The 26,942-nt window shown below is 42.8% G+C and overlaps 1 protein-coding gene across 3 annotated transcripts in view; it reads right to left on the bottom strand.

The window, feature by feature from the left end:
* The window catches only part of CHUK (component of inhibitor of nuclear factor kappa B kinase complex), a 1,226,492-nt gene that overhangs the window by 945,417 nt on the left and 254,133 nt on the right, over positions 1–26,942 (bottom strand). For all 3 annotated transcript variants that reach the window (XM_044056797.1, XM_044056796.1, XM_044056798.1), the window contains exons 6-7: positions 10,883–10,971; positions 774–863 (exon numbers count right to left, since the gene is read on the bottom strand). In XM_044056797.1, the coding sequence (XP_043912732.1) occupies positions 774–863; positions 10,883–10,971 (179 nt within the window). The remainder of the gene's footprint in view (positions 1–773; positions 864–10,882; positions 10,972–26,942) is intronic.

Raw genomic sequence — 26,942 nt, 5'->3', positions numbered from 1 at the left:
ACCCAAGACTTTGTTATTCAGGCCGACTGACAGCAATCTGCCAGCAGATTACCCAAATGTAATGACTGCAACAGTGAAACACGAAGAACATCAGGGGATGTCATGGTCTGGGCCTAGACAAGTGATGCATTAAGTGTGGAAGTCTCGGTGGTATTTTCTTTCCACAGATGAGACAATTATTAACTTTTTCTGACATCGGTTAGTGCAAGAAAAAATGATCCCCAACAGAGTACTTAGCTTTAGAAGACTTCAACTTCAGTTCGGAAACGAAACTCAGGCAGTAGCCAACCGACATTCGTGTGATCTGCTTCGGGCTGCACGGCAAGAAAGACTGATGTAATGGCGTCTGCTGCCTTACTTTATACCACTGACAACCTGACATCAGTCCTCAAGCGACAGCAACCAACGCAGAAATATTAAGTCTGTGCTATTCGGGCCGGCCGAGGGCTACACTGGCAGGGATAACCCAAATGTGATGACTGCAACACTGAAACACGAAGAACATCTGGCCCTTTCTTTCAAACTTTTTCAAAGAATATATGCTGGTATCCCTATAAATCATTCATTTAAACAGGCTTACCGGTGAAATAACTGCCCTCAGCATGCATGACTTGGGCTAACATTTTACAAAGCAAGTGCCACATGATCTTGATTAAAGAAGGGTTTCCTATTTTTCAGGAGATATGCATATACGCTTTAAATAAGATAGAAGACTTTTGCATTTTATTTCATTTTTAGGTTTCAAAATTATACATTTCATGAAAAACACATACCAAATACTGTAATGTGCCAACAAATGAAGTGCACAGGCTTCCCTGGTCCAAGTCTTTTGCATACCCCAGATCAATTATTTTGTGTACTAGCTGTAAGAAATGTAAAAAGAAATCCATTTAGATTCACTGCATTTTTGTGTTCTATAATGTCTAACACTTGCATCCTACAGATAAAAATTACGCTACACAAGACACATTTTCTTTTTTTCCCTGCAATTGTGCAAACTCATCTTTTGACATACATAAAGTGACAGTGGTACACAGTCACAAGGTACTAAATGCAGTGCACCAAAGCTGTACCTAGTTGCTTATAATGCTGCTCTTTTCGCTGCATAAAAATGTACAGTTTCCTGTTATTTTCAGTAATAAGTCAAGATAAAACAGACTGCTTACCACAGAAACAGTATCAGTCTTCACTTTAATGGAAATCAAATTATCATGTTCTCATAAACTCACAGCAAGGAGACAGAACAGTTCCACAAAGATAAAAGTTTAAACACAGGAGAGGATGCAATTATGATGTTCCATGCTAGGATAGGTTTTGCTTGTGCCAGGTCACTCAGCAGACGTGAGGCTTCAAACCACCCTACCTGGGTAGGAGATCGTCCCTGGCCATCACCAGAGCTGAAGAAACTAAGTGGTTAACTTCAAGGAGTGAAAATGTGGGTAAAAAACTGTCATCAGATGAATGAGACAGGAGGTTCTCAGCTTCAGGAGAAAATGTTTAAGAAATGAGGCTTCAGTAAAAGAGTTCTGTCTAAGGACGAGTCCAAAGAAGAGGGAGGAAAACGTACATACTGAGGTCAAAGATGGTTACAAAAGTAAGACTGGCTTTGCAAGTCTTGGTTTCCTAGGAACTTTGGGATAATGGGAAATGTGGCAAAAGCATAAAGCTGTCTTGGGGACTTATGGACTGGGGCATCTATGGGGCATTCCTCCAAAAGAATGAATAGAAAAAAAGTTGCTGCATTTGAAGAAGGATGTGAATACAAAAACGGATGCAGCAAGATTTCCTTCAGAGAAGGAACAGAGTCAGTGTACAATTAATGGACAGATTACATACTGGGCTCAGCGGGCAGTGGCTGTGCCGATCTGTAAGAGAGCTGGCTTGCTCAGGGATAACAGAGACCGAGAGAGAGAGAGAAATAGGGGCAATGAGGAAATGATTAACATCAACACTGACGTCCTGAGAAATGGGATGCAAGTGAGTTCTCCCAGGCCTGTTCATATATCAAACCACTGCCATGTTGTCACAAAAGATTGTAAGCATTCCAGTGGGAAGAGAATCCTGGAATGCCTGCAAGAAGAGAAGGATAGTCTGTTTCCAAAATGCTGATGTGCAGACTGGCCTCATAGGCTAACCATGTGTCATGGGACTGTACTTTCCGAATAATGCCCCCCCATCCAACAGCACAGGCATTTGTGGTCACACTGTGGTCATAGTGATCTGGGGATTGAGCAAAAAAGGCTTTGCCAAAGAAAGGCTAGATCTAAGAGTCCAAGAACAAAGTTTTTTTTGCATTTCCTGGATGTTTTGATTGGGGCTTCTTTGGGTACACATGTTGGACCTAATGCACATTGACAGTTCACTAAAGAACTCTCATGAAGGAGTCATGAAGAACCATGAGAACTGTTGCGGTCAAGAGCCCCAGTGCTCAAAAGAAGGTAGCCACCTAGAATTACCTGCTGAACTATGGATTTGATGCACTGTATCCTCTCCAGTGGAACAAAGGCTTAACAGGCCAAACAGTACAGTTCAAAGTGTACTCTCTAAATCTAAAAAACAGGGTGGGCACCAAGTGAGAGTTGTCATTATTCTCAGGGACCATAAATGCATGAGAAGAGTGTCCCAAGAGGTAGCTAGCAGTAAGCTTGTCCAAGTATGGAAGACTCTGCAACCTTGTAGTCAGAGAGCTGCTGTGATTACAAACATGCATTTGGTGAACACCTTGTGGTGTGGTGAAATCAAGTGGCAATGTGTAGAAATGAAAATGACTGCCAGCCCATTCAAAAGCAAAGGAACCTCTTGAACTCCTTGGTGATCTTGACATACACATATGCATCTTCCAGGCCTAAGAGCACATCCAATCACTTTCACAAAGACAGGAAGGAATGCACTGCACAGTTGCCATGGGAAAGGGCTTTTTTACAATGTGTTGATTTAGGGGACTCCAAATGAGGATGGGTCTGAGCAGAGGTTCATCATTTTTTGTTTGGTACCACAAAATTCACTGAGTAAAAGCCAACCCCCCACTCATCAGGAGGAACCTCCTTAATGTCTCTTTTTATTAGCCGACTTTGCACCTCTGCTTTGGCTGGAGTTATCTAGTTGGGTGGGAAGTTGGGAAGAAAAGTCTGAGGTTTGACTGGCTGGGAACAAGGAAGGGTGTGAAAGAACCTCTAGGTATGTCCTTGATCTACCTGTAAAGTGTGATGGCCTCCTGTGGTGAAAGGTGGAGGGAAAGACAACTCCTGACTACCCCAAGGGGTAACAGATAAACAAGGCATTAGGGAATCAAATGCAGTCCTCCAGACAAAAGACCATGAGATTCCCTGGTTATTTTGTTGACAGCCTTTTCCTATGGCAGAAAGGCTCTTCTGAAAGCTTCTGCATCCCCTATGGAGCCCCTCCCCCCAGAACCTTGTAAATCATTTTGATGAGTGCTGTAGAAACTAAAGCCGTCACCTGCTCTGTTCCACTCATATGAATGGGTATTGTGGAACTTAAATTTGACACCAACCTTGACCACACTAATGTCTCTCTTCCATTTTTCAACTGCAGCTTTTAAAGACATGTCAAACAGTAAGGTTCCATCATAAAGGGTATTCATAAATTCAGCCAGAGTTTTCAGCAAGTTGTCAGGCCACCAGAGATGTGCTTGCAGCCCTAACTGAACCCTGCACACTGGATCAATGAATGTTTTCATTAGTTACTGAACTTGAAATTGTCAGCTGGGACTACAACTTGACTGTGATGAAAGTACAAGCAGATTCGTCTATCAGTTCTCTTTGGAAAAGTAATATATGCACCAAATAATTTAGCACCTTCAAGCAGAATGTGGAAGATGAAAACACACACACTTCCACAATATGCCCAGTGGTTCAAATTCTTTGGAGGATGAACAACCTTGTGTTAAGGCTTTGGGGCCTTTTAGTGCACAGTCAAAGTAATTATGGAGTCCATTAGTGGGTAATATAACCAATATGGCTAGTCCTTGGAAGGCTGAAGGATCCTGTCAGACCACTTTGGGATGAATGCCGTCAAATCTGGGATCTTCCATACATTCTGAGTCACCAGTCTGACCAACTCACCAGCCTAGGGGACCTCCCAAGAAGGCAACCAAGGAGAAAGTCAGATGGGTAATTTAGTTTTACTGTTAATAAAATTTAGAATGTCCCCAACCTTGGGGGGGTCTTCAGGTGGTAAGGGTAGAGATCACCCTCTTGATCATCTTCTACATCTGGAGTGGCAGACTTGCCCTGACAGTCTGTGTTTTCTCTTGCACATAGCTTTACTGACATGCCTTGGGTGGAGGAGGATCTGAGGAAGAAGACAGGACTGGACACAATTAAGGCATTCTGAAAACAATCCCCCAACCCCCCCGATTTTTTTTTTTGTCATAGGCTGAAGGGGGGTTATGGCAGGAGCATCAAGAAGTAATCCCAGGTAAAGAAAAGTCTAGTCCCATGTAAATAAAACATATGGAGAGCTGACTGGGGATGTACACTCAGGAAAGCTTGCAAAACAGGCATCAGAACAGGCAGCAACCCCCATACCAGAGAAGGAGCCACAGGTGTCAATGGACTGACGCCAACCAAAGTATACCCTCCAAACTGAGGTCAAAAGACTCAAGTTCAGCAAATGAACCAATAAGATGACACTGACCCCTGAGGCTTGGATGGCCACCAACAGCTAGTCAAGGCCACCACCCTGACATTAAGCAATAGAACGCTTAATCCAGACCCTGGAATCCTTTGCTCTAATCTGAGTAGAAACAAGGCTGACCCAGAGAGATCACCCTCCATCATCAATGGAAGAGCTAGCCCCAAAGAAGTCAAGGATGGAAAGTACAGTTCTGTAAGACAAATTTACCATAACAGCAGATGTTTGAACGATCACTGCTGCAGTAGCCTTAGCTATATGGGTTATATCCTGCCAAGCCAGCTTCCAAAGCTTCAGGGCACCTTCCATGCACCCAAACTGTCAAGCAGCTCAAGTGTCCTGATTGTAATTTGTTTTTATTTATATATTTCGTGAAGTGGGTTAAGCCCCATTTGAATGGAGACCCAGATGCACTGACTGGTTAAATGACATGTTCGGTCACATTAGTCCTTGAGAAGCCATCTGCAAGGCAGTCACAATCTCCTACACACTACAAGCATTTTAACCCAATCCCTAACAGATGCTGTTCCAGAACAATATGGAAGACTATCCATCCCTTCTAAAATCCAACCCTCCACCCTAGTTCCTAAACCCACGTATTACCAGTTAAAGAAAAAAAAAGTCCCTCCCACCAAAAAACAATCTCTAACAAAGACAAAAAAGGCACTCGACAACTCCTGTCACATGTACTCTTCAGCTGCAAAGCCATGCAAAAACACTAATCAGGAAAACTCCATCTGTGACTCCAATCAAAATAATCACACACAAAAAAATTAAAAGAATGCAAAAATCTATCAAAAATACAGAGGAAAAACCCTAGTTTTTTGACTAACTCAGTAATCCCCACATTATAAGGGGCCATTCAAATAACTATTTATTTATTTGTCATTTGTTGACTGGGTTAGTCCAACTGAGCCAGTGGCCCATTTTCAGTAGAGACCTGAGGAGAAAAGCTTCAGACAGTTATTACAAAGTTACAAAAAAGAAAAACATCTGACAATCAAGTTCTATGCCAACATTATAATAATGTGCTTTACATGAGAACATCAGAAAGTTACAAAAGGCCTGAAGAATGACGTTTACTAATTAAAAAAGAGAGAATTACATCCCAGTGAAATTATGATACCAGCTCCCAAAGAGTTCCAAACTACAACATACAGATAGCTCTTTAAAAAAATGGACAAATTGAATATATATGCTTGGTGTGTGATACGCACAATATAGCAGGGGTAAGGAAAACATTAAGCAATTCATGGTTTGACACATCACAAAATTTGCTTCATGCCTATGTAGTATTAGACACTAATCAAATATTTGGTAAATGAATAAGTGGACTACTGAAAATAGATTTTCGGCTATCATCCCCCAGGCAGGAAGGCTGTGATACAGAAAAGGAAAAAAAATTGCTAATAAAAAAAGTTAATAATTGCATACATGTGTATTTTCATGGTGTCTCTCTCGTGAAGGTCCTATTTTAAATGTTTTGATAAAGTACAAATGAAAATCATGCTCTAACTTCAAATGACTGCCAAAAATGGATACTAATGTATTTATTAAAGACACAAACAGAAAACTAGATAACCCTTAATGGTAACTAGTTCTTTTGACCTCATACTGGAAATATAAAAATGGAATGGCTAAATGACAATGAGGTAAACAGATTTATTCACAAAGCGATTTCTTGGAAAAAATGTTCTAAAATAGTCTCAATGGAAACAGTTTACTTTAGCAAAGTTAAAAACAGTTTTTGCATACCCATTCAGGGGGATAGATTTCTGTGATCCTTGCACTCCCTAAACTAATATAATAAAATCGGAATTTACTGTAGCTTGGAAAAAGAGTCATGCCAACTATTACAATGGCTACAGAAATCTCTAGCATAGAAAAAAATCAACAGCCTCACAAACTGCATTACAAACCATGAAGTATAGCCTGCAGTAAACACCATTACATTAAATAATTAGCTGAACTTTCACCAACACTTGCTATAGTAAAACAAACAGCAATCAAAGCAAATCTGCAACTGAACTTGTAAAGAAATAAGCTTTTACGGCTAAGCCCAGCTCTGTGACAGAGGGAGAGAGCACTCTCGGACACAAAAGATCCAAGTTCAAGTAGCTGCTGAGGCACTGCAATGGCTAGGTAGGGATGGAAACTAAGTGACTCTGTCTAACCCACCCAACTGTGTGGGCAGAAGGAATTGAGGTTCCCCACTGACCAATTTATGTGCAAGTACAATCTTGTATGCCTTTAATGGCTGCAACTGAAGTGGGGGTATGGGCTTGGTGCTTTACAGTTGGTGATAACGGCCAGGTGTATACCACATACACTTCAGAGTAGAGCAATGGAAACTTCCATGGTGACACAAGTGCTCCCATCAATCACCCGGAGGTGGGCTTAGGGGCACAAATTAAATTACTCCATAGCATAAACCTGGCATGATGCAGACTGCCGATTGGGGAGGAGAGCTAGCCATGGGGTTAGGGCCACAGACTAAATGACTCCATAGCTTATACCCGGCATGATGCAGATTAACTGGGAAGAAGTGCTGGTCGTGTAATTCCACAGTCGGGGGAGGAGGGCATGGACTTGGTGCTCCAAAGCTGGTGATACTGGCCATGTGTGTAAGTCATATAGTCATCAGGGTAGAGCAAAAGAAGTTTCCACTGCAACAGAAGTGCTCACATCAGTCACCCAGAGGTGGACTTAGAGCCATCAATTAAATGACTCCACAGCTTATACCTATCAAGGAGATTGGAGACTGTAAAGTGGTGACCGGAGAAAGTGTAGTTAGGCAGCATAGGATGGTGGTTTGTAGGATGACGTTGGTGATCAAGAAGAGGAGGAGGAGTGTGAGGGCAGCACCAAGGATCAAATGGTGGAAATTGAAAAAGGGTAATTGTGAGGTGGAGTTCAGGGATGAGTTAAGGCAGGCACTGGGTGGCAGTGAAGAGTTACCAAATAGCTGGGTAACTACAGCAGAGCTAGTAAGGGAGACGGCTAGAAAGGTGCTTGGTATCACATCTGGACAGAGGAAGGACGACAAGGAGACATGGTGGTGGAATGCGGAAGTACAGGCGAGTATACAGAGAAAGAGGTTGGCAAAGAAGAAGTGGGATTGTCAGAGAGATGAAGAAAGTAGACAGGAGTATAAGGAGATGACGTGCATGGCAAACAGAGGGGTGGCGAAGGCTAAGGGTAAGGCATATGAAGAGTTGTATGAAAGGTTGGACACTAATGAGGGAGAAAAGGACCTGTACCGATTGGCTAGCCAGAGGGACAGAGCTAGGAAAGATGTGCAGCAGGTAAAGGTGATAAAGGATAATGAGGGAAACATACTCACAAGCAAGGAGTGTGTGTTGAGGAGATGGAAAGAGTACTTTGAGGGGTTGGAGAATGAGAGGGAGAGAAGGTTGGATAATGTAGGGATAGTGAATCATGAAGTGCAATGGATTAGCAAGGAGGAAGTAAGGATAGCTATGAAGAGAATGAAGAATGGAAAGGCTGATGGCCCAGATGACATACCTGTGGAAGCATGGAGGTGTTTAGGTGAAATGGCAGTGGGGTTTTTAACCAGATTGTTTAATGAAATCTTGGAAAGTGAGAGGATGCCTGAGGAATGGAGAAAAAGTGTTTTGGTACCGATTTTTAAGAATAAGGGTGATGTGCAGAGCTGTAGTAACTACAGAGAGATTAAACTGATCAGTCACAGCATGAAGTTATGGGAAAGAGTAGTGGAAGCAAGGTTAAGAAGGGACGTGATGATTAGTGATCAGCAGTATGGTTTCATGCCGGGAAAGAGCACTACAGATGCGATCTTTGCTCTGAGAGTGTTGATGGAGAAGTACAGAGAATTTCAGAAGGAGCTGCATTGTGTGTTTGTAGACTTAGAGAAAGCATATGACAGGGTGCCTAGAGAGGAGTTGTGGTATTGTATGAGGAAGTCAGGAGTGTCAGAAAAGTATGTAAGAGTGGTACAGGATATAGACGAGGGTAGTGTGACAGCGGTGAGGTCTGCGGTGGGAGTGACGGATTCGTTTAAGGTGGAGGTGGGGTTACATCAAGGATCAGCTCTGAGCCCTTTCTTATTTGCAATGGTGATGGACAGGTTGACAGACGAGATCAGACAGGAGTCCCCGTGGACTATGATGTTTGCAGATGACATTGTGATCTGTAGTGAGAGTAGGGAACAGGTGGAGGAGACCCTGGAGAGATGGAGATATGCTCCAGAGAGAAGAGGAATGAAGGTCAGCAGGACTAAGACAGAATATATGTGTGTGTGAATGAGAGGGAGGCTAGAGGAATGGTGAGGATGCAAGCAGTAGAGGTGGCGAAGGTGGACGAGTTTAAATACTTGGGGTCAATAGTTCAGAGTAATGGTGAGTGTGGAAGAGAGGTGAAGAAGAGAGTACAGGCAGGATGGAGTGGGTGGAGAAGAGTGTCAGGTGTGATTTGTGACAGACGAGTACCTGTAAGAGTGAAAGGGAAGGTCTACAAGAGGGTAGTGAGACCAGCTATGTTATATGGGTTGGAGACAGTGGCATTAACAAAAAGGCAGGAGTTTGATCTGGATGTGGCAGAATTAAAGATGTTAAGATTTGCACTGGGTGTGACGAGGGTGGACAGGATTAGGAATAAGTATATTAGAGGGTCAGCCCAGGTTGGAAGGTTTGGCGACAAAGCCAGAGAGGCACGATTACGTTGGTTTGGACATGTGCTGAGGAGGGATGCTGAGTATATTGGGAAAAAGATGCTAAGGATGAAGCTACCAGGTAACAGGAAAAGAGGAAGGCCTAATATAAGGTTTATGGATGTGGTGAGAGAGGACATGCAGATGGTTGGTGTGACAAAGCAAGATGCAGAGGACAGGAAGAAATGGAAACAGGTGATCTGCTGTGGCGACCCCTAACGGGAATCAGCCGAAAGAAGATGATGATGACGATGATAGCGAAGAAGTGCTGGCCGTATAGTTCTGCAGTCAGGAAAAGACAAAAGAGACGTTAGGGGTAAGTCTAACTAACATGGATGTTGGGAAAACAGCAATTCCTTCTGAAGCAAGGAGGCAGATGGAACAGGCACATGTGGAAGCACAAAGCACCCCCCATGGCTGCAAAGATGGCCCCTCTAACATCTCACCAGCCATATTAGGAATACACATTATGGAGGAATGAATAGGCTTATGTCCATTGGGGAAGCTGGATAAATGGCAAGCACAGAGAAAAAAAGCACCAAGAATAAAAAATAAGCTGCCTTAAGTGCGACTATAGCACAAAAATCTGACATAACCCCCACACCCATTATTTTCAGCTTTGTGAGCAAATATTTCCAATACTGATCTAAACAATGACTTCAGTGCTGCTTCTATAGCATACAGTGTAATGACCCAGAATAAGCTAGCAAGATGGGTAGTTTAAAAGCCAACCAGAAAGTATGAAAAGAGTGGCCAATGCTGGTTCGCCAATTCTGGTGAAAGGGAGGTTACAGTTCTCAGATGAACTGTGAACCAATACAGATGAGGTCCAGTCACAATTGCTACATGGATTATACAGTTCTATAAACTGGGTTATGGCATGTACACAAAAGCACACATGTATCGCTGGTAAGTACCACAATCTCTACTTCAGCTGCACATATCAGGGTGCTTAATAGATGGGAATTATTGAATAAAAAAAAAATCTTCGACATGCCAAGATGACAGCCCCTTCCACTAGTTGTCTCTCTCTCTTCTCTTAGCACATGAAAGGTTGAAGGAGCAATGAAGACATGGCAATGGGACAGGAGGAGGGGAGGGCTAATAATGAACAGGTTGACAGAGAGAAGATAAAATAAAATTACTGACCAACATGCATGTTAACATATTTCCCTCATAAAATGTCACTGTATCAAACAGACAATGACTAGCAAACATCTCAACATACAGCACAGGTCTTTTAACATCTTAAGTGTTCACAGGGCTTCCAGTAGAAAAAGAAAAAAGTACAGCATTTTTCATAATGCAAAAAAATTTCTCAGAATGGAAGAAGCAAAAAAGACAGCCCTTAGAAGAGTAAATGACAAAGCATTATGAGAAATGGACAGATCTTTTTATGCTAAATCCTCAACAGTGCTAATCGTACATGCCAAAGCACTAAAAGGACAGGTTTAAGCACTGTAGACTGACACAACCATACAGGTTTAACAAATTCTAAAAAAGCAAAATTAAATATAATTTTCAGGATTCACTAACCTTGCCACCAAAATTTTGAAGTACTACGTTCTCTGGTTTTAGATCTCTATGTATAATTCTATTTTCATGCAAGTACTGGATACCAAATCCTGAAAAAGCAATATTAAAAAATCACAATACAGTAACAGTTAATTAAATGAACATCAGGGGGCACAAAATGCATTTGCGATAAAGCAATTACTTCTATCAGATACAAATGATCCAACATATTATACATGATCTTCTGGCACACCTATTAACATCTGACTGCTGGCAAATCAATATTCATCACCTACAGAAAAGGCAAAAAACTTAGGTTACCTAGGTTAAAAAAACACTACACCCCAGATATTGCCCCTTTACTCTCCTATATCCATGACTAAAGACTTGCATTTTTCTCCAAGTCATACATTTTGGCAAGAAAATCTAAGTAGAGGACCATTTGTAAACAAATAAGCAAAAGTATGAATTTGTGGCTTTATTTATTTAAAGATGTTTTGAGGATTTTTCCAGTGCTAATAAATCATTGCACTAGATCAACATGTCACAGAACAGAGAATTTAGAAAGCATGAAAATAGTCTAAACAATATGCTTATCATTAGTGTTCGTGCAAGATAAATGTTTTACATCAATGTTTTCCTTAAGGTCCTCAATGTTACTCCGAAGTTAAAAGTATTTTTTAAGAAAATAACATGTTTTGGAAACAAATAGGACAAAGCTCAAACATTTAACAGCCTACATTACCATACTTACCTACAGTCATGAGTTTGGGTACTAACTGACAGGATAAAATCATGGATATGGGCAGTCCATGAACTGTGTTTCAACACTTTTGATGGCGAGACCTACCACCAGGTCACGAGGGATAACAGGAAAGTACAGTTGTGTACACTTAACATAAATGTAGATGTTCGAGTGTATTCACTGTTGCAGTCCTTACATTTGGGTAATCTGCTGACAGGTTGCCCTCAGTCAGCCTGATTAACAAAGTCTTGGGTCCTGCGTTGGTTACTGTCCCTTCTTCCATGATGTCAGGTCGTCAGGGGTATAAAATATGCAGCCGACGCCATTACATCAGTTTTTCTTGCCCCAGATGTCAGGTACCCTCAGAATGGGGAGCCAAATATTTAAGTAATTAAAAACACAAAAATATACCTCCAAACAAAAGCAAATACACCAAAAAGGCTTTTAAGCATAGTAAAGGAAAGAAGAGGTATAGTAAGAGAAAAAACGGGGTTGGAAGGAAGGTAACCAGGACTGCAACAGTGAATACACTCGAACATCTATATTTATGGTAAGTGTACACAACTATATTATGTTCTTCGTGTTTCACTGTTGCAGTCATTACATTTGGGTAGATTCCCAAATCTATGGTTGGGAGGATGGATTTATACAACATTAGGACCAGCTATAAAGCCCTGCAGGACAGCAGAGACAAAGCCAGCTCTGGATTTAGAGAAGAAAGGTAAATGGTAATGTTTGGTGAACGTATGAACCGAGCTCCAGGTAGCAGCTTCTAGAATGTCCCTGGTAGGAACACCTCTGAGAAAGGCTGTAGAAGTAGATGCAGCCCTGGTGGAATGAGATCTGATCCCCTGGGGGATAGTTTTACCATGGTGCATATAGCAGAAACAAATACAATGGGTTTATCCATTTGGAAATAGTCTGCTTTGAAATAGCTTTTCCCTCTGGCCCTGCAGCAAATGCCACCAGTAGTTGTTCAGATTTCCTTTGAGATTTTGTCCTGTTTAAGTAAAATCGAAGTTGTCTGTGTACATCCAATGAATGCAGAATCCATTCCCCCTTGTTCTGTGGATTGGGAAAGAAAACTGGCAAATGAATGGTCTGATTAAGAGCCACATTGGATACCACCTTAGGCATGAAGGATGGACTGGTCCTAAGAGACACCCTGTTCGCATTAAAAATAATGAAAGGCTCCACTGCCATAAGAGCCTGTAATTTGGAAATCCTTCTAGCTGAAGTGTCTGTTAAAATGAAAGCTGTTTTCCAGGAGAGAAATTTTAAGTCTGCAGTAGCAGCTGACTCGAAAGGAGGGAGTGCGAGTTTTTCCAATACAAAATTGAGGTCCCAGTCAGGGGTTGAAGCTCTCCTGGCTGGTCTTAAGTTTTGGCCCCTCTGAGATACTGCTTTAGCACAGGATGAGGAGAAGAGGGGAGGTTCTGTGTTGTAATGAGCTGAAATGGCTGATGCATGGATTTTTATGGAAGAAAAGAAAAGGACAGGCCCTTGTGAAGCATCTCAGTTAAATACTGTAAAATCTGAGGAATATTGGGCACTGTTGCGCTTATCCCTTGTGATTGATTCCAGGCACAGAATCTTTTCCATTTGTCAGCATAAGATTTTCTACTACTAGGCCTTCTTGCCTCCAAAATGACATCCATCACAAGTTTGCTGAGGGATGCCAAGGGTGAATTTAGGTGATTAACCATGCTGCAAGATTCAAAGTTTGGAGCGGAGTGTGCAGAATTTGGTTGTTCTGCTGAGACAGTAAGTAAGGTGCCTGAGGAAGGTGCCACGGTGGAAGGTGTGACACATTGCGCAGGAGTGGGTATCAGTGTTGGCGAGGCCAGTCTGGAGCAATCAAAATCATTTTTGGTTTGTCCTGTTTGACTTTTAGTAGAATTTTGGAGCAGAAAGGGAAAGGCATAAACTGATAGGCTTTTCCAGCTGAATGACAGAGCATCTACTTTCCAGGCTTTTTTGTGAGGAGTCCTTGTGCAAAATTTGTCCAACTGGTAGATGTGGGGGGAGGCAAATAGATCTATGTCTGGGCTCCCCCATTTGCTTGTCAACATGTTGAAAATCCATGGTTCCAGTTTCCACTTGTGTGGGTCCATGAGATTTCTGCTTAGTCCGTCTGCCAGTGCATTCAGTTTTCCTGGCAGGAATTGAGCTTGTAGTTGCACTTGGTAGCTCAAGGCCGTGTTCCACAATGCCATGGCTAGTCTGCAGAGGGGTAGGAATGTGTACCCCCCTGCTTGTTTATGTACCACATAACCGTGGTGTTGTCCATCTTTACCATTAGTTGTCCTGAATTAATGTAGTCCTTGAAGGCTGTCAGAGCATTCTGCACAGCTAACATTTCTTTTTGATTGATATGTAGGTGCATTTGATTTGGGTTCCATTTGCCCTGAATGCACTTCCCTGCCAGGTGAGCCCCCATGCATAGTCTGATGCATCTGTAGTTAGGGTTTGGGCGGCAGGGGGTAGTGTGAATGGCAGTCCCTTGTTTTGGTATGACAGGAATCATTGTTTCCAGGCTGTGACAATGTTAACTCCATAGACTTTTTAAGTACCAATGAAGTTTCCTCATATGCAGTCTTATGTAAAAGAAAAAATGTTCCAAACACTAAAACCAAGGAGAAGCCAAAATCCAATAAAAATCCAAGTAAGAATCCAAATAAAGTTCCACAGAAACCTTTATTGCATAGGTAAGCATTTTCGCAACCTCTCCTGGTTGCTTCCTCAGACCAAAACAAACATGCTCTGCAACTAGGGTTATGTTGCAAATAGGACATGCAAGCATGCTTTACAGTGCTTTTAGGCTTTTTACACACATTTTTATATATTTTTATGTATTTTTTATACACACTTTTTATGTGTTTTTTTATATTTATTTCTACATGTAGTTTTATATGCATTTTCTACATATATGTTTTGATCTGATTTAAGAGTGTGCATCTCTTTGAATCTGCAAAGCATTGGAGTCTTGTATTCTCCACGGGGATTGGTGGGTCTTGTGTGATGTGCATTATAAAAAAGGGATTGTTTTTAGGCATGTTTGTTTTGGTCTAAGGAAGCAACCAGGAAAGGTTGCGAAAGCGCTTACCTATGAAATAAAGGTTTCTGTGGAACTTTATTTGGATTCTTACTTGGATTTTTATTGGATTTTGGCTTCTCCTTGGTTTTAGTGTTTGGAACATTTTTTCTTTTACATTGGACTTTTGTGTTTGTTCCATCACTCAGCAAACAGGGCTTTTCCTTTTTCATTGTATCATATGCAGTCTTGCATATGATATTAGAAGAATGCAGGAGGCCATGAACCCCAAGGCTTGCAGTATTTGTCTTACAGATAGCAGGGTTTTTGTGGCCACTTGTTTGAAGTAAGTTACCAAATGAATTTGCTTTTCTGGTGTGAGGAATGCCATCTGGGCAGTTGTATTCAAGCTTGCACCCAGGACTGTAATCTGTTGAGAGGGTACCAGTTGTGTTTTTTTTTCATTTATGGTGTACCCTAGACAAGTTAGAACCCTTTTTCCAAACGCCATATGATTTATACGTATGGCCTGGTTTTCTGCCTGAATTAGACAATCGTCCAGGTATGGATATATATGAATATTTCTTTGTCTACAAAATGCAATTACTGAAGCCAGGCACTTTGTGAATACCCTGGGCGCAGTAGACAAGCCAAAGGGCAGTGCACATATCTGATAATGCAAACAGCCTGCTTTGAAGCGTAGGTATCTTCTGCAAGATTCCCTGATTGGGATATGCAGGTAAGCTTCTTTTAAATCTAGAGTTGCCAACCAGGCATCTTTGCCTAGCATAGGAAGTAACTGGTGAAGAGTCAGCATCTTGAATTTTGGAATATCCAGAAAGGTGTTTAGAGCAGACAGGTCCAGAATTGGACGCCAAGATTTGTCTTTTCTGGGTACCAGGAAAAGCCTGGAATAGAAACCTTGTCCCTTTTCCTCTTCTGGTACCGGTTGAATAGCCCCCATGTTTAAGAGGGAAAGTACTTGTTTCTGAGCCTCTGCCCACTGATTTGGGGGCAGGTCTGGCAACCCGTTTGGTGTTGGCAACGTGTGGAAATGAAATCTGTATCCCTGGGACACTATATTTAAAACCCATTTGTCCTGGGTTATGAGTACTCCCAGTTTTATGCATGAAGAGCAATCTTCCCCCCAAAGGGGCGACTGAAAGGTAAGTGCTTGGCAATTTTAAAGGAAAGTCATTGAGACTGTTTACCATAGGGGGGTTTTGTCTTGTTATTTCCAGATTTGGAAGTGGATGCCCCCCACTGCTCAATTCTGAGAGTCCTTTGCGACTGAAACCTGGTGCTTTTGGTGTGTCTAGGTTTGGTTTGAGTGGATCTGGAAGGAGCTGGAAAGGACCAATTCTTAGAAGGCCAGTGCCTACTAAATCTTGGAGGTTGCACTTGTAAGAACAGTTTGCATAGATTTAGCTTTATCTTCCATATTTTTTAGAATTTCTTCAGCCTTACTGCCAAACAGGCGGTCCTGATTTAAAAGAGCATCCAAAAATTTTGCTTTAACATGATCAGGCAGAGATTGCTCCTTTAAGCCAAGCATGCCTTCTAAGCACAGACCCAGTAACTGCAGCCCTGCAAGAGGCCTCTAAAGAATCAAAACCACATTGCAAAGTATGTTTTCCAACTTGTTCAGCAGAATGCAATAAATCCTGTAAATCTTTATTTTCCACACAGTCAGAAATCAACATAATTTTCTGTTTAAGCAGTCCCATAATATGCTGTTGATATTTTAGCATACGAAATTGGCAGTTTAAAACCCTGATTGCCACGGTTGCAGAAGTATAAACCTTTTACCCCATCTATCCAGCGCCCTGTAGTCTCTATCAGAAGGGATTTTTAGCAGTAGAAGCCTTAATGCCCTTGGGCCCCTGAGAAATGGTTTCTGGATCCGCAACAGGATTTTTGAAAAGGAACTTGTGGGACTCAGGAACCGTGTAGTATCTGTCAGGTTTACTAGGAGCCGGAGGCAGGGAATCAGGAGCCATACTGGATTCTGAAAACACATCAACAATGTCTAGTACAGGAGGTAGAGCCAAAGGCCTATGCTGAGGTAGAAGAAGGAAATCCCTAAGCCTCTTTTTAGATTCAGAAAATTCCTGACTTTCCGAGTGGAAATGCTCCCTTAAGGTATGTAAAGTTTCCCCAAAAGAAAAATCCTCAGGGGGGAAGCAGAGGGAATGGAATCCTCATAAGTAGGCATGGACAAATCCAGGTCATAGGAAGAATTAGAAGAAACAGAGTCCTGATCAGAAGATTCATAGTCAAGGTTAGTCCTAGGCCTCTTAGAAGGGGGGTTGACTACCCCCGATTAGAGTAATAAGATCTTCAGCCATTTTGATCATTTTTTTTTAGGCATAGGGGCCTGAACATGTGGCCTGGGCGTCGGTTTTTTAGACATAGATCGAGATTTAGGCCTTAGAATAGAAGGTGAAGTCGGTTTAATATGCAAGTCTGTAGGCCTGAAAACACCCTCAGAAGCTGGTGCCTGCACAGCGGCTCCGGACCCATCCAAGGTAGAGACAGCCGCGGGTTCCATAGGTGAATCATCTTGCAGCATACCGGACTCCAAATGGGTCTCAGTAGAGGCCTGCGAGTCAGACTTAGCAAGTATCAGGGCTGCAAAAGCTCCTCATGGAGTACCGGTGAACTGACGACTGGCTTAAGAGAAGCATCGTCGGCAGTTTTGGTCCTCAACAGCCTGTCTCTGTCTTTTTCTTTGCGTTTTTTTTGGAATTCCGGTAGTCGGATGGCTAACCGTTGTCATTTCTGGATAATTAAACAGAGAACCGAAATATTTAGAGGCACAAAATTACCGACGAAGGATAGTGCGCTGATTAAATAAAGCACAAAACCGACACCAAGGTACATCGTGGTCAGGGCCTAGGCAAGGAATATAGTACAAATGAAAACCTTTATGAGGTATTTGCTTCCCACAAGTAATGCAATTATTAACTTTTACTGACATCGATAAAGAGCAAGAAAAAGTTTCCCCAACGGGGTACTTCGCTTTAAGTTGAAGACTTCAGTTCTGAAACTCGAAAACAAAAATTTCAGGAGTTGGTCGACTGGCACTTGCAAACTGCTTCTGCTTTGGGCCCCGCACGGCAAGAAAGACTGATGTAATGGCGTCGGCTGCATGTTTTATACCCCTGCTGACGACCTGACGTCATGGAAGAAGGGACAGCAACCTATGCAGGACCCAAGACTTTGTTAATCAGGTCGACTGAGGGCAACCTGCCAGCAGATTACCCAAATGTAATGACTGCAACAGTGAAACACGAAGAAAGCACAGTTGTGTACACTTACCATAAATGTACATGTTCAAGTGTATTCACTGTTGCAGTCATTACATTTGGGTAATCTGCTGGCAGGTTGCCCTCAGTCGGCCTGATTAACAAAGTCTTGGGTCCTGGCCGGTTGCTGTCCTCTTCCATGACGCCAGGTCAGGTATAAAACATGCAGCCGACGCCATTACATCAGTTTTTCTTGCCTCAGATGTCAGGTGCCCCCCAAACAAGGAGCAATATATATATATATATATATATATATATATATATATATATATATATATATATATATATATATATAGATATGTATAGAATAAAAAACACAAAACATATACCTCCAAACAAAAGCAAATACACCAAAAAAGCATTTAAAGATAGTAACAGAAATGAGAGGTATAGTTAGAGAAAAAAACAGGGGACTATAGGGAGGGTAACCAGGACTGCAACAGTGAATACACAACATCTACATCTATGGTAAGTGTACACAACTGTACTATGTTCTTCATGCTTCTCTGTTGCAGTCATTACATTTGGGTAGAATCCCAAAGCTATGGTTGGGAGGATGGGTTTATACTGCATTAGGAGCAGCTATAAGGCCCTGCAGGACAGGAGTGGCAAAGCCTGCTCTGGATTTAGAGAAGAGACGTAAATGGTAATGCTTGGTGAACATATGAACTGAGCTCCAGGTAGCAGCTTCTAGAATGTCTCTGGTAGGAACACCTCTGAGAAAGGCTGCAAAAGCAGATGCAGCCCTGGTGGAATGAGATCTGATCCCCTTGGGGACAGGTTTACCATGGTGCATATAGCAGAAATGAATACAATGGCTTATCCATTTGGAAACAGTCTGCTTTGAAATAGCCTTTCCCTCTGCCCTGCAGCAAATGCCACCAGTAATTGTTACTACTCAGCAACAGCTCCTCGTGGTCCTAGCAGCAGAGAACTGAGAAAAGCGACTACTTTCCTGATTTAAGTAATTTTTGCTGTTTTTTTACCTGAAATAACTTCTTTTGCTTACCTTGAACAAGCTTAAACTGTTTAACTGTTTGTTGCATTATATATTATCTGCACTTAAAGTTTAATTTAGTTGAAAATTGGTCAAAAGTTGTTTGTTTGTTAAATTTAACTGTCGAGGCTGCCCACTAAAGTGTGCTAGCCTGTGTAACTGATTTATTACAGTTTCCTGCATTTCTGTGTGCTTTCTATCTCAAAAACAAAAAAAAAACAAAAAAATATCCTTGTTTTCCCGCCTCTCCTCGACCAGTTTAGACCAGTATACAGGCTTTGCTGTATTCTGGGCTGTGGTGTAGTTCCTGTGGTGTCCATTGCCTTACTTGGATAGAAGGAAGTTTCTTTGCTCACCAGTGGGAGTGGGGAGTCTTGAGCAGCCTCTCTGTCCCTGAAGGAGTAACCTCAGCACAAGAGCTTGTAGTAATTGGTTGTTTTGGACCATTTCTAGCTCTTTTGAAGTTCCCCGTTTAAAATCCGCATTTGCACGGCTTTGTGCGGTTGTGCGCAGCGCCGGTTAAACTGTTTCTGGCTCCGCCAAGTCTGCTCTTCAAATTTTCCCTTAAGAAAGCTCTACTCTTATAATAATAGAGTCTAATCACTTTATTATAAGCCTAACACTTGTTCTCAAAACCTCTCTTCTAAGTAAGCACTCGCTAACTAAAGTAAGCACTACATCCACCTACCTTCCCTGTGAGTACCCACTTCCCTTAAAGGCACTGCACTCCCTTATAATATTCTAGCATGTCGAGTGGTAGATTGCTGGCATCCTCTCTGGTTCAGCTGGTTAATCTGGGAATCTTGAGACAATGCTACAATTGTCTCATGTACACAGACAAACCCTCTCCTCCTCCCAACAAACACAAATACATGTGAGAGATGCAACTATATAGCCAAACTGGAGGATGAACTCTCTCAACTCAGGACTGGCAAGACCAGACAGGAGGAGAAGGTAACCACACACACACCAAACCCAGTCCCACATAGACCTACCACAACTGCAAACCAAACACATAATAACACAAAGACATACTCGGAGACTAACAAAAAACTTACCAAAACAACAGAGGCTCCCAAAGCAGACACCCAAAAATCCACCCCCTCAAAACATAACACATGCATCACATACTTCAATAAATCAGTGTGTCAAACAATCACAGCCCTTAAGGCCAAACACCATGCCTAATACACTAGTAATAGGTGACTTTATAGTCAGACACACTGACGTTCCGCTTACCAGGCTGAACAAGGAGAGGGTAACAGTGAGCTGCTTATCGGGAGCTAGGATCCGCCACATAACACACGCACTCAGGTCACTCCAAAGCAAGTACAAATATGACTCCGTCATTGTCCATGCTGGTGTGAATGACCTGAGACGTACCTCCCTGGACTACATGAAAAGAGACATAGAGGAGCTCTCTGATTATGTAGCCCAGGCTGGTATGACCCTGACCCTGAGCAGCATCTTACCCTCACCAAGAATGATGCCACAATACAAAGACAAGATGACCAGCTTTAATAATTGGCTCAAATACTGGTGTTATTCTAGGGGGATCCAATGTCTGTCTGCTTGGGATGACATGCTGGACAAGCCACGCTGCTTCACAAGGGACGGCTTGCATCTGTCACCACTGGGCTTCCGGATATTGGCTAAGGCTCTTGCCTCCCCATAGTGCCTTTTTTAGGCAAGGCTCAAAAGACAAACCCACCTCCTTAGAAAACAAAAATGGAAAAAAATTAAGGATAATGCTGCTCAACGCCAGAAGTCTAAATCTCAAGATGCAGGCTCTCGAAGCACTCCTCAGTATGGAGGACATCGATGTCTGTGCAGTAACTGAAACCTGGTTCAAGGCTCCTGAGAGCACCCCAGCGCTACCAGGCTATACCTCGTATCATGCTTTTCGGCCCCAAAACTCGGGCCAAACCAAAAAGGGAGGGAGGAGTGTCCATATTCATCAAGGACACCCACACCTCCAGGTTAGTAGCAACACATGAAGCATCAGAGACCATCCAGGTGCAACTAACCGTAGGCAAAACTGCTATACAACTGGTAGCATGTTACAGACCACCCTCCCAATCTCAGGAACCCCACTCAGCCTTCCTGAAGACATTGGAGGATATGAATGTCTCACCAAACACCATCATATTGGGAGACTTCAACTACCCTAACATAGACTGGGTGCATTATTCTAGCCTAAACACCCTAGCCCAAAGGTTCCTGGAATTCATAAATTCAAACGCAATGGAACAGCTAGTCACCTCTCCCACAAGGGGAGATAATATACTAGACCTGATCATCACAAACATGGGGACAAAGTGCTCCACACCAGAAGTATACCCTTCCCTAGTGAGATCTGACCACAAACTAATCACCCTGGATATACATATCCCACCTCCACCCCCAACACAAAAGACTACAGTGAAAAACTTCTCAAAAGCTGACTTTACACTTCTTAAAACTGAGATGGTATCCTTTAAGCCCACTGGGACAGTGGAAACCACATCCCACAATGCAGAATCCTTCACAAATGCTTTCTACGGACATCTCCAAGAATGCATGGATCATGCAATCCCAAATAAAACCAAGACCCTCTCCACCAAGGGCAGGCGTCCTGTCTGGTGGACCCCAGCCATAAACAAATTGTATAACAAAAGAAGGAAGCTACTGCACGACAGAGCAAAATCCCATAAAGAGAAGGCATCTCTGATCAGCACTAGTAGAAAGCTATGTTCTCTCATAAAAACATCCAAGGCCACCTTTGAGAGAAAAATCTCTATGGACACTAAAGATAACCACAAGGCCTTCTTCAGCTATGTTAGAAACCTGGGTGGAAACCCTCAGATATGTTCAGAGTTAGTTCACAATGACAAAAAATACACTGAACCCACAGATATTGTCAACATTCTGGCAGACAGGTTCAGTGCAAATTTCTCCCCTCCCTCACCCCCAAAAGAAGAAATACTTATCCCAGCTGAATGTAACCTCCCTGTCATCTCAGATGTCCAGGTGAGAACCGCCCTCAGCAAAGCTAAAAACACAGCATCAATGGGACCTGACAGTATCCCGGGTTGCGTGCTACGTGAACTCAAGAGGAGCTAAACCCACATAAAAATGCTATTTAACCTTAGCCTTACTACAGGATATGTACCTGAAAACTGGTGTACAGCAACAGTAGTCCCACTCCACAAAGGAGGCACCTCTACTGACCCTGGTAACTACCGCCCCATAAGCTTAACCAGCCTGGTCTACAAAGCTATGGAAAGAATCATTATGGAACTAATAAACAGAGACATTGGGGACTTACAGACACTTGATCCCACCCAGTTCGGCTTTGTAAAAGGCAGATCCTGCCTTTTGAACCTGGTTGACTTTTTCGAAACAGTCACTAGAGCCATTGACGAGGGCAAAGCAGTCCATACAGCCTACCTGGACTTGGCTAAGATTTTCGACACAATACCCCACTCTGGCATCATAGACAAGCTCAACAGCTTAAATGTAAATCCATACGTCACAAGATGGGTGGCCAACTGGCTAAAGGATAGAACCCATAAAGTCAAAATCGCTGGAGCCATGTCAGACGCAAAGCCAGTGACAAGTGGTGTCCCACAGGGCTCTGTCCTGGGACGCCTCTTGTTCGGCATTTATTTCTCAGATGTGAAAGCAAACATGGGAGGGTTGTGGCTGACAAAGTTCGCAGATGACTGCAAACTAGGCGCCATAGTCGATACACCAGCTGACACATACATCCTACAGAAAGGCCTCACTGGTGCCGGAGTCATGGCCTTAAACTAAATGCCAAAAAATGTATAGTCATCCCCTTTGGGAAAAACAAAGTGCCCACAAATTATCACATAGGTGGTAACCCACTGAGTACGGAAAAAGTAATCAGAGACCTGGGGACCCAAGTCGATAGTGACCTCTCATTTGACACCCACGTTCCCAAAGTGGTTAGAAAGACTTTCTACCTTGCCCACCTTATCATGAAGGGATTCACATCCAGATCAAAGGAGGTTTTTGTTCCCCTGTACTCCTCCCTTATCAGGCCCATGATTGAGTACAATGCCCCGTTTGGTATGTACCTCACCTGGCACTTGCAACAGCTAGAGAGACCCCAAAAGTACCTCACCAAGAGGATCAAGGGTCTCCAACATATGTCATATGCTGCCAGACTAAAGAAACTCCAACTCTATTCAGTAGCATACCGCCTACTCAGAGGTGATCTGTGCCTGATGTACAAGGCCATGTCCAATCAGGAATTGATGGACATGCTCCACCTCAAAAAATCCAAATCCATCAGAACCACGAGAGCTAAAGATTTGAACCTCAGCACATATATGACTAGGACATGCTAGAGGGACAGATTCATAACTCAGAGGCTTCCCATACTCTGGAACAGAATCCCAGTTCATGTTAGACAGAGCCCCTCACTGACTCTCTTCAAGAGAAATCTTGACGAGTGGATGGGAGATCGTAGGTTTACCCCAGGGGTCATCTCTGTGTCACTACTAGACAGAAGCACAGTATTCTAAATCTATTCTGTACACTTTTGTACCATTACTTGGGGTGGCGAAAGCCACATCACTATGGCTAGGCTTATAAATGCCCCAGGGCAGATAGCCTAGTACCAAACTATGAAACCATGAATTGTTCAGATTTTCTTAGAGAATATGTCCTGTTTAAGTAGAATCTTAGTTGTCTGTGTAGATCCAATGAATACAGAATCCGCTCACCCTTGTTCTGTGGATTTGGGAAGAAAGTTGGCAAATGAATGGTCTGATTAAGGGCCACACTAGATACCACTTTAGGCATAAAGGATAGATTGGTCCTGACAGCCACCCTGTCTGGGTAAAAAATAATGAAAGGCTCCACTGCCATAAGAGCCTGTAGTTCTGAAATCCTTCTAGCTGAAGTGACTGCTAAAAGAAAAGATGTTTTCCAAGAGAGAAATTTTAGGTCTGCAGTAGCAGCTGGCTCAAAATGAGGGAGAGTGAGTTTTTCCAAAACAAAATTGAGGTCCTATGCAGGAGTTTGTGCTCTCCTGGGAGGTCTTAAATTTTTGGCCCCTCTGAGGTACTGCTTTAGCAGAGGATGAGAAAAGAGGGGTGGCTCTGTGTTGTAATGAGCTGAAATGGCAGAGGCATGGATTTTTATGGAAGAAAAAGATAGGCCCTTGTGAAGCATCTCAGTTAAGTATTGCAGAATCTGAGGAATATTGGGCATTGCTGTGCTTATTCCTTGTGCTTGATTCCAGGCACGGAATCTTTTCCATTTGTCAGCATAAGATTTTCTAGTACTAGGCCTTCTAGCCTCCAAAATGACATCCATCACAGGTTTGCTGAGAGATGTAACTGATGAAATTAGTTGACTAGCCATGCTGCAAGATTCAGAGTTTGGAGCCGAGTGTGCAGAATTTGATAGTTCTGCTGGGACAGTAGGTAAGGTGTCTAAGGCAGGTACCACGGAGGAAGGTGCAACATATTGCGTAGGAGCGGGTGCCAGTGTTGGCGAGGCCAGTCTGGAGCAATCAGAATAATTTTTGTTTTTTCATGTCTGACTTTCAGTAAGACCTTGGAGAGCAGAGGCAGAGGGGGAAAGGCATAGACTGATAGGTTTTTCCAGCTGAAGGATACAACATCCACTTTCCAAGCTTTTTTGTGATGAATTATTGTGCAGAATTTTCTAACTGATAGTTTTGGAGTGAGGCAAAAAGATCTATGTTTGGGCTCCCCCATTTGTGTATCAACATGCTGAAGATTTGTGGATCCAGTTTCCATTCGTGTGGGTCCATAAGATTTCTGCTTAGTTCGTCTGCCAGAGTATTTTGCTTTCCTGGCAGGAATTGAGCTTGTAGATGTATTTGATAAGTCAAGGCCGTGTTCCACAATGCCATGGCTAGTCTGCAAAGGGGGTAGGCATGGGTACCCCCCTGCTTATGTACCACATGACTGTGGTGTTGTCTGTCTTTATCAGTAGTTGTCATGGATGAAGATAGTCCTTGAAGGCTGTCAGAGCATTTTGTACAGCTAGCATCTCTTTCTGATTGATATGCAGGTGCATTTGATTTGGGCTCCACTGGCCCTGAATGCATCTCCCTGCCAGATGCACCCCCCCCCCCAAGCATAATCTAATGTGTCTGTAGTCAGGGCATGGGCGGCACGGGGTGGAATGAATGACGGTCCCTTGTTTTATTGGCAGGCCTCTGCCCACCATTGGAACTCTAGCTGCAGGCAAGGAATGATAGGAATCATTGTTTCCAGGCTGTGACAATGTTGACTCCATAAGCTTTTTAGGTACCACTGAAGTTTCCTCATATGCAGTCTTGCATATGGAATTAGAAGAATGCAGGAGGCCATGAACCCCAAGGCCTGCAGAATTTGTCTTGCAAATAGCTGGGTTTTTGTGGCTACCTGTTTGAAGTAAGTCATCAATTGAATTTGTTTTTCTGGTGCAAGGTAAATCATCTGGGCAGTTGTATTCAAGCTTGCACCCAGGAATGTAATTATTTGAGAGGGTACCAGTTGTGATTTATTTTCGTTTATGGTGTACCCTAGACAAGTTAGAAGCCTTTTTACAAACATCAGATGTTTTAGAAGTGTGTCCTTGTTTTCTGCCTGAATTAGACAATCGTCCAGGTAAGGATAAAATTTGAATATTTCTTTGCCTGTAAAATGCAATCACGGGTGCCAGGCACTTTGTGAAGACCCTGGGCGCAGTAGATAAGCCAAAGGGCAGTGCAGAGAACTGGTAATGCAAATAGCCTGCTTTGAAGCGGAGTTATCTTCTGCAAGATTCCCTGATTGGGATATGCAGGCAAGCCTCTTAAGTCTAGAGTTACCAACCAGGCATCCTTGCCTAGCATAGGTAGTAACTGCTTGAGAGTCAGCATCTTGAATTTTGGAATGTCCAGAAATGTATTTAAAATGGATAAGTCCAGAATTGGACGCCATGATTTGTTTTTTCTGGGTACCAGGAAAAGTCTTGAATAAAAACCTTGTCCCTTTTCTTTTCTGGTACTGGTTGAATAGCCCCCATATTCATGAGGGACATAACTTGTTTCTGGGCCTCTGTTCACTGATTTGGAGGCAGATCTGGCCATCCGTTTGGGATTGGCAAAGTGTGGAAATGAAATCTGTATCCCTGGGATACTATATTTAAAACCCATTTGTCCTGGGTAATCAGTTGTCAGTTTCGTGCATGAAGTGCCAGCTTTCACCCCAAAGAGGCGGCCAAAAGGTAAGTACTTGGTGATTGCAATGGAAAGTCATTGAGACTGTTTACTGCAGGAAGGTGTCTTGTTACTTCCAGATTTGGAGGTGGAGACACCCCATTGCTTTGTTCTATAAACTTCCTTGCGACTAAAACCTGGAGCCTTTGGAATGTCTGGGTTTGACCTGAGCGGCTCTAGTGGGTACTGGAAAGGACCAGTTCTTAGTAGGCCAGTGCCTACTGAACTTGGGTGGCTGCACTTGTAGGAAATCTTTCACAGTTTGCATAGATTTAGCTTTATCTTCCATCTTTTTCAAAACTTCTTCAGCCTTATTACCAAATAGACTGCCCTGTTGTACAGGAGCATCCAACAATTTTGCTTTAACATGGTCAGGCAGATTTTGCTCCTTGAGCAAAGCATGCCTTCTTATCACAGATCCAGTTACAGCAGCCCTGCAAGTGGCCTCCAAGGAATCAAAACCACATTGCAAAGTACGTTTTCCAACTTGTTCAGCTGAATGCAATAAATCCTGCAACACTATTTTCCACAGAGTCAGAAATCAACATAATTTTCTGTTTAAGTAAACCCATGACATGCTGTTCATATTTAAGCATATGAAATTGACAGTTTAAAGCCCTGATTGCCAGGGTTCTTACCCCATCTATCCAGCGCCCTGGAATCTCTATCAGAAGGGGTAGGATTTTTAGCAGTAGAAGCCTTAATGCCCTTGGGACCCTGAGAAATGGTTCCAGGGTCAGCAGTAGGGTTTTTAAAGAGGAATTTGTGG

The sequence above is a fragment of the Protopterus annectens genome, chromosome 14.part0, assembly GCF_019279795.1.
Source record: "Protopterus annectens isolate FY-2018-M chromosome 14.part0, PAN1.0, whole genome shotgun sequence".
Taxonomy (NCBI): Eukaryota; Metazoa; Chordata; order Ceratodontiformes; family Protopteridae; genus Protopterus; species Protopterus annectens.
The sequence above is the reverse complement of the archived record's forward strand: the minus strand, read 5'-3'. Positions and strand labels throughout refer to the sequence as shown.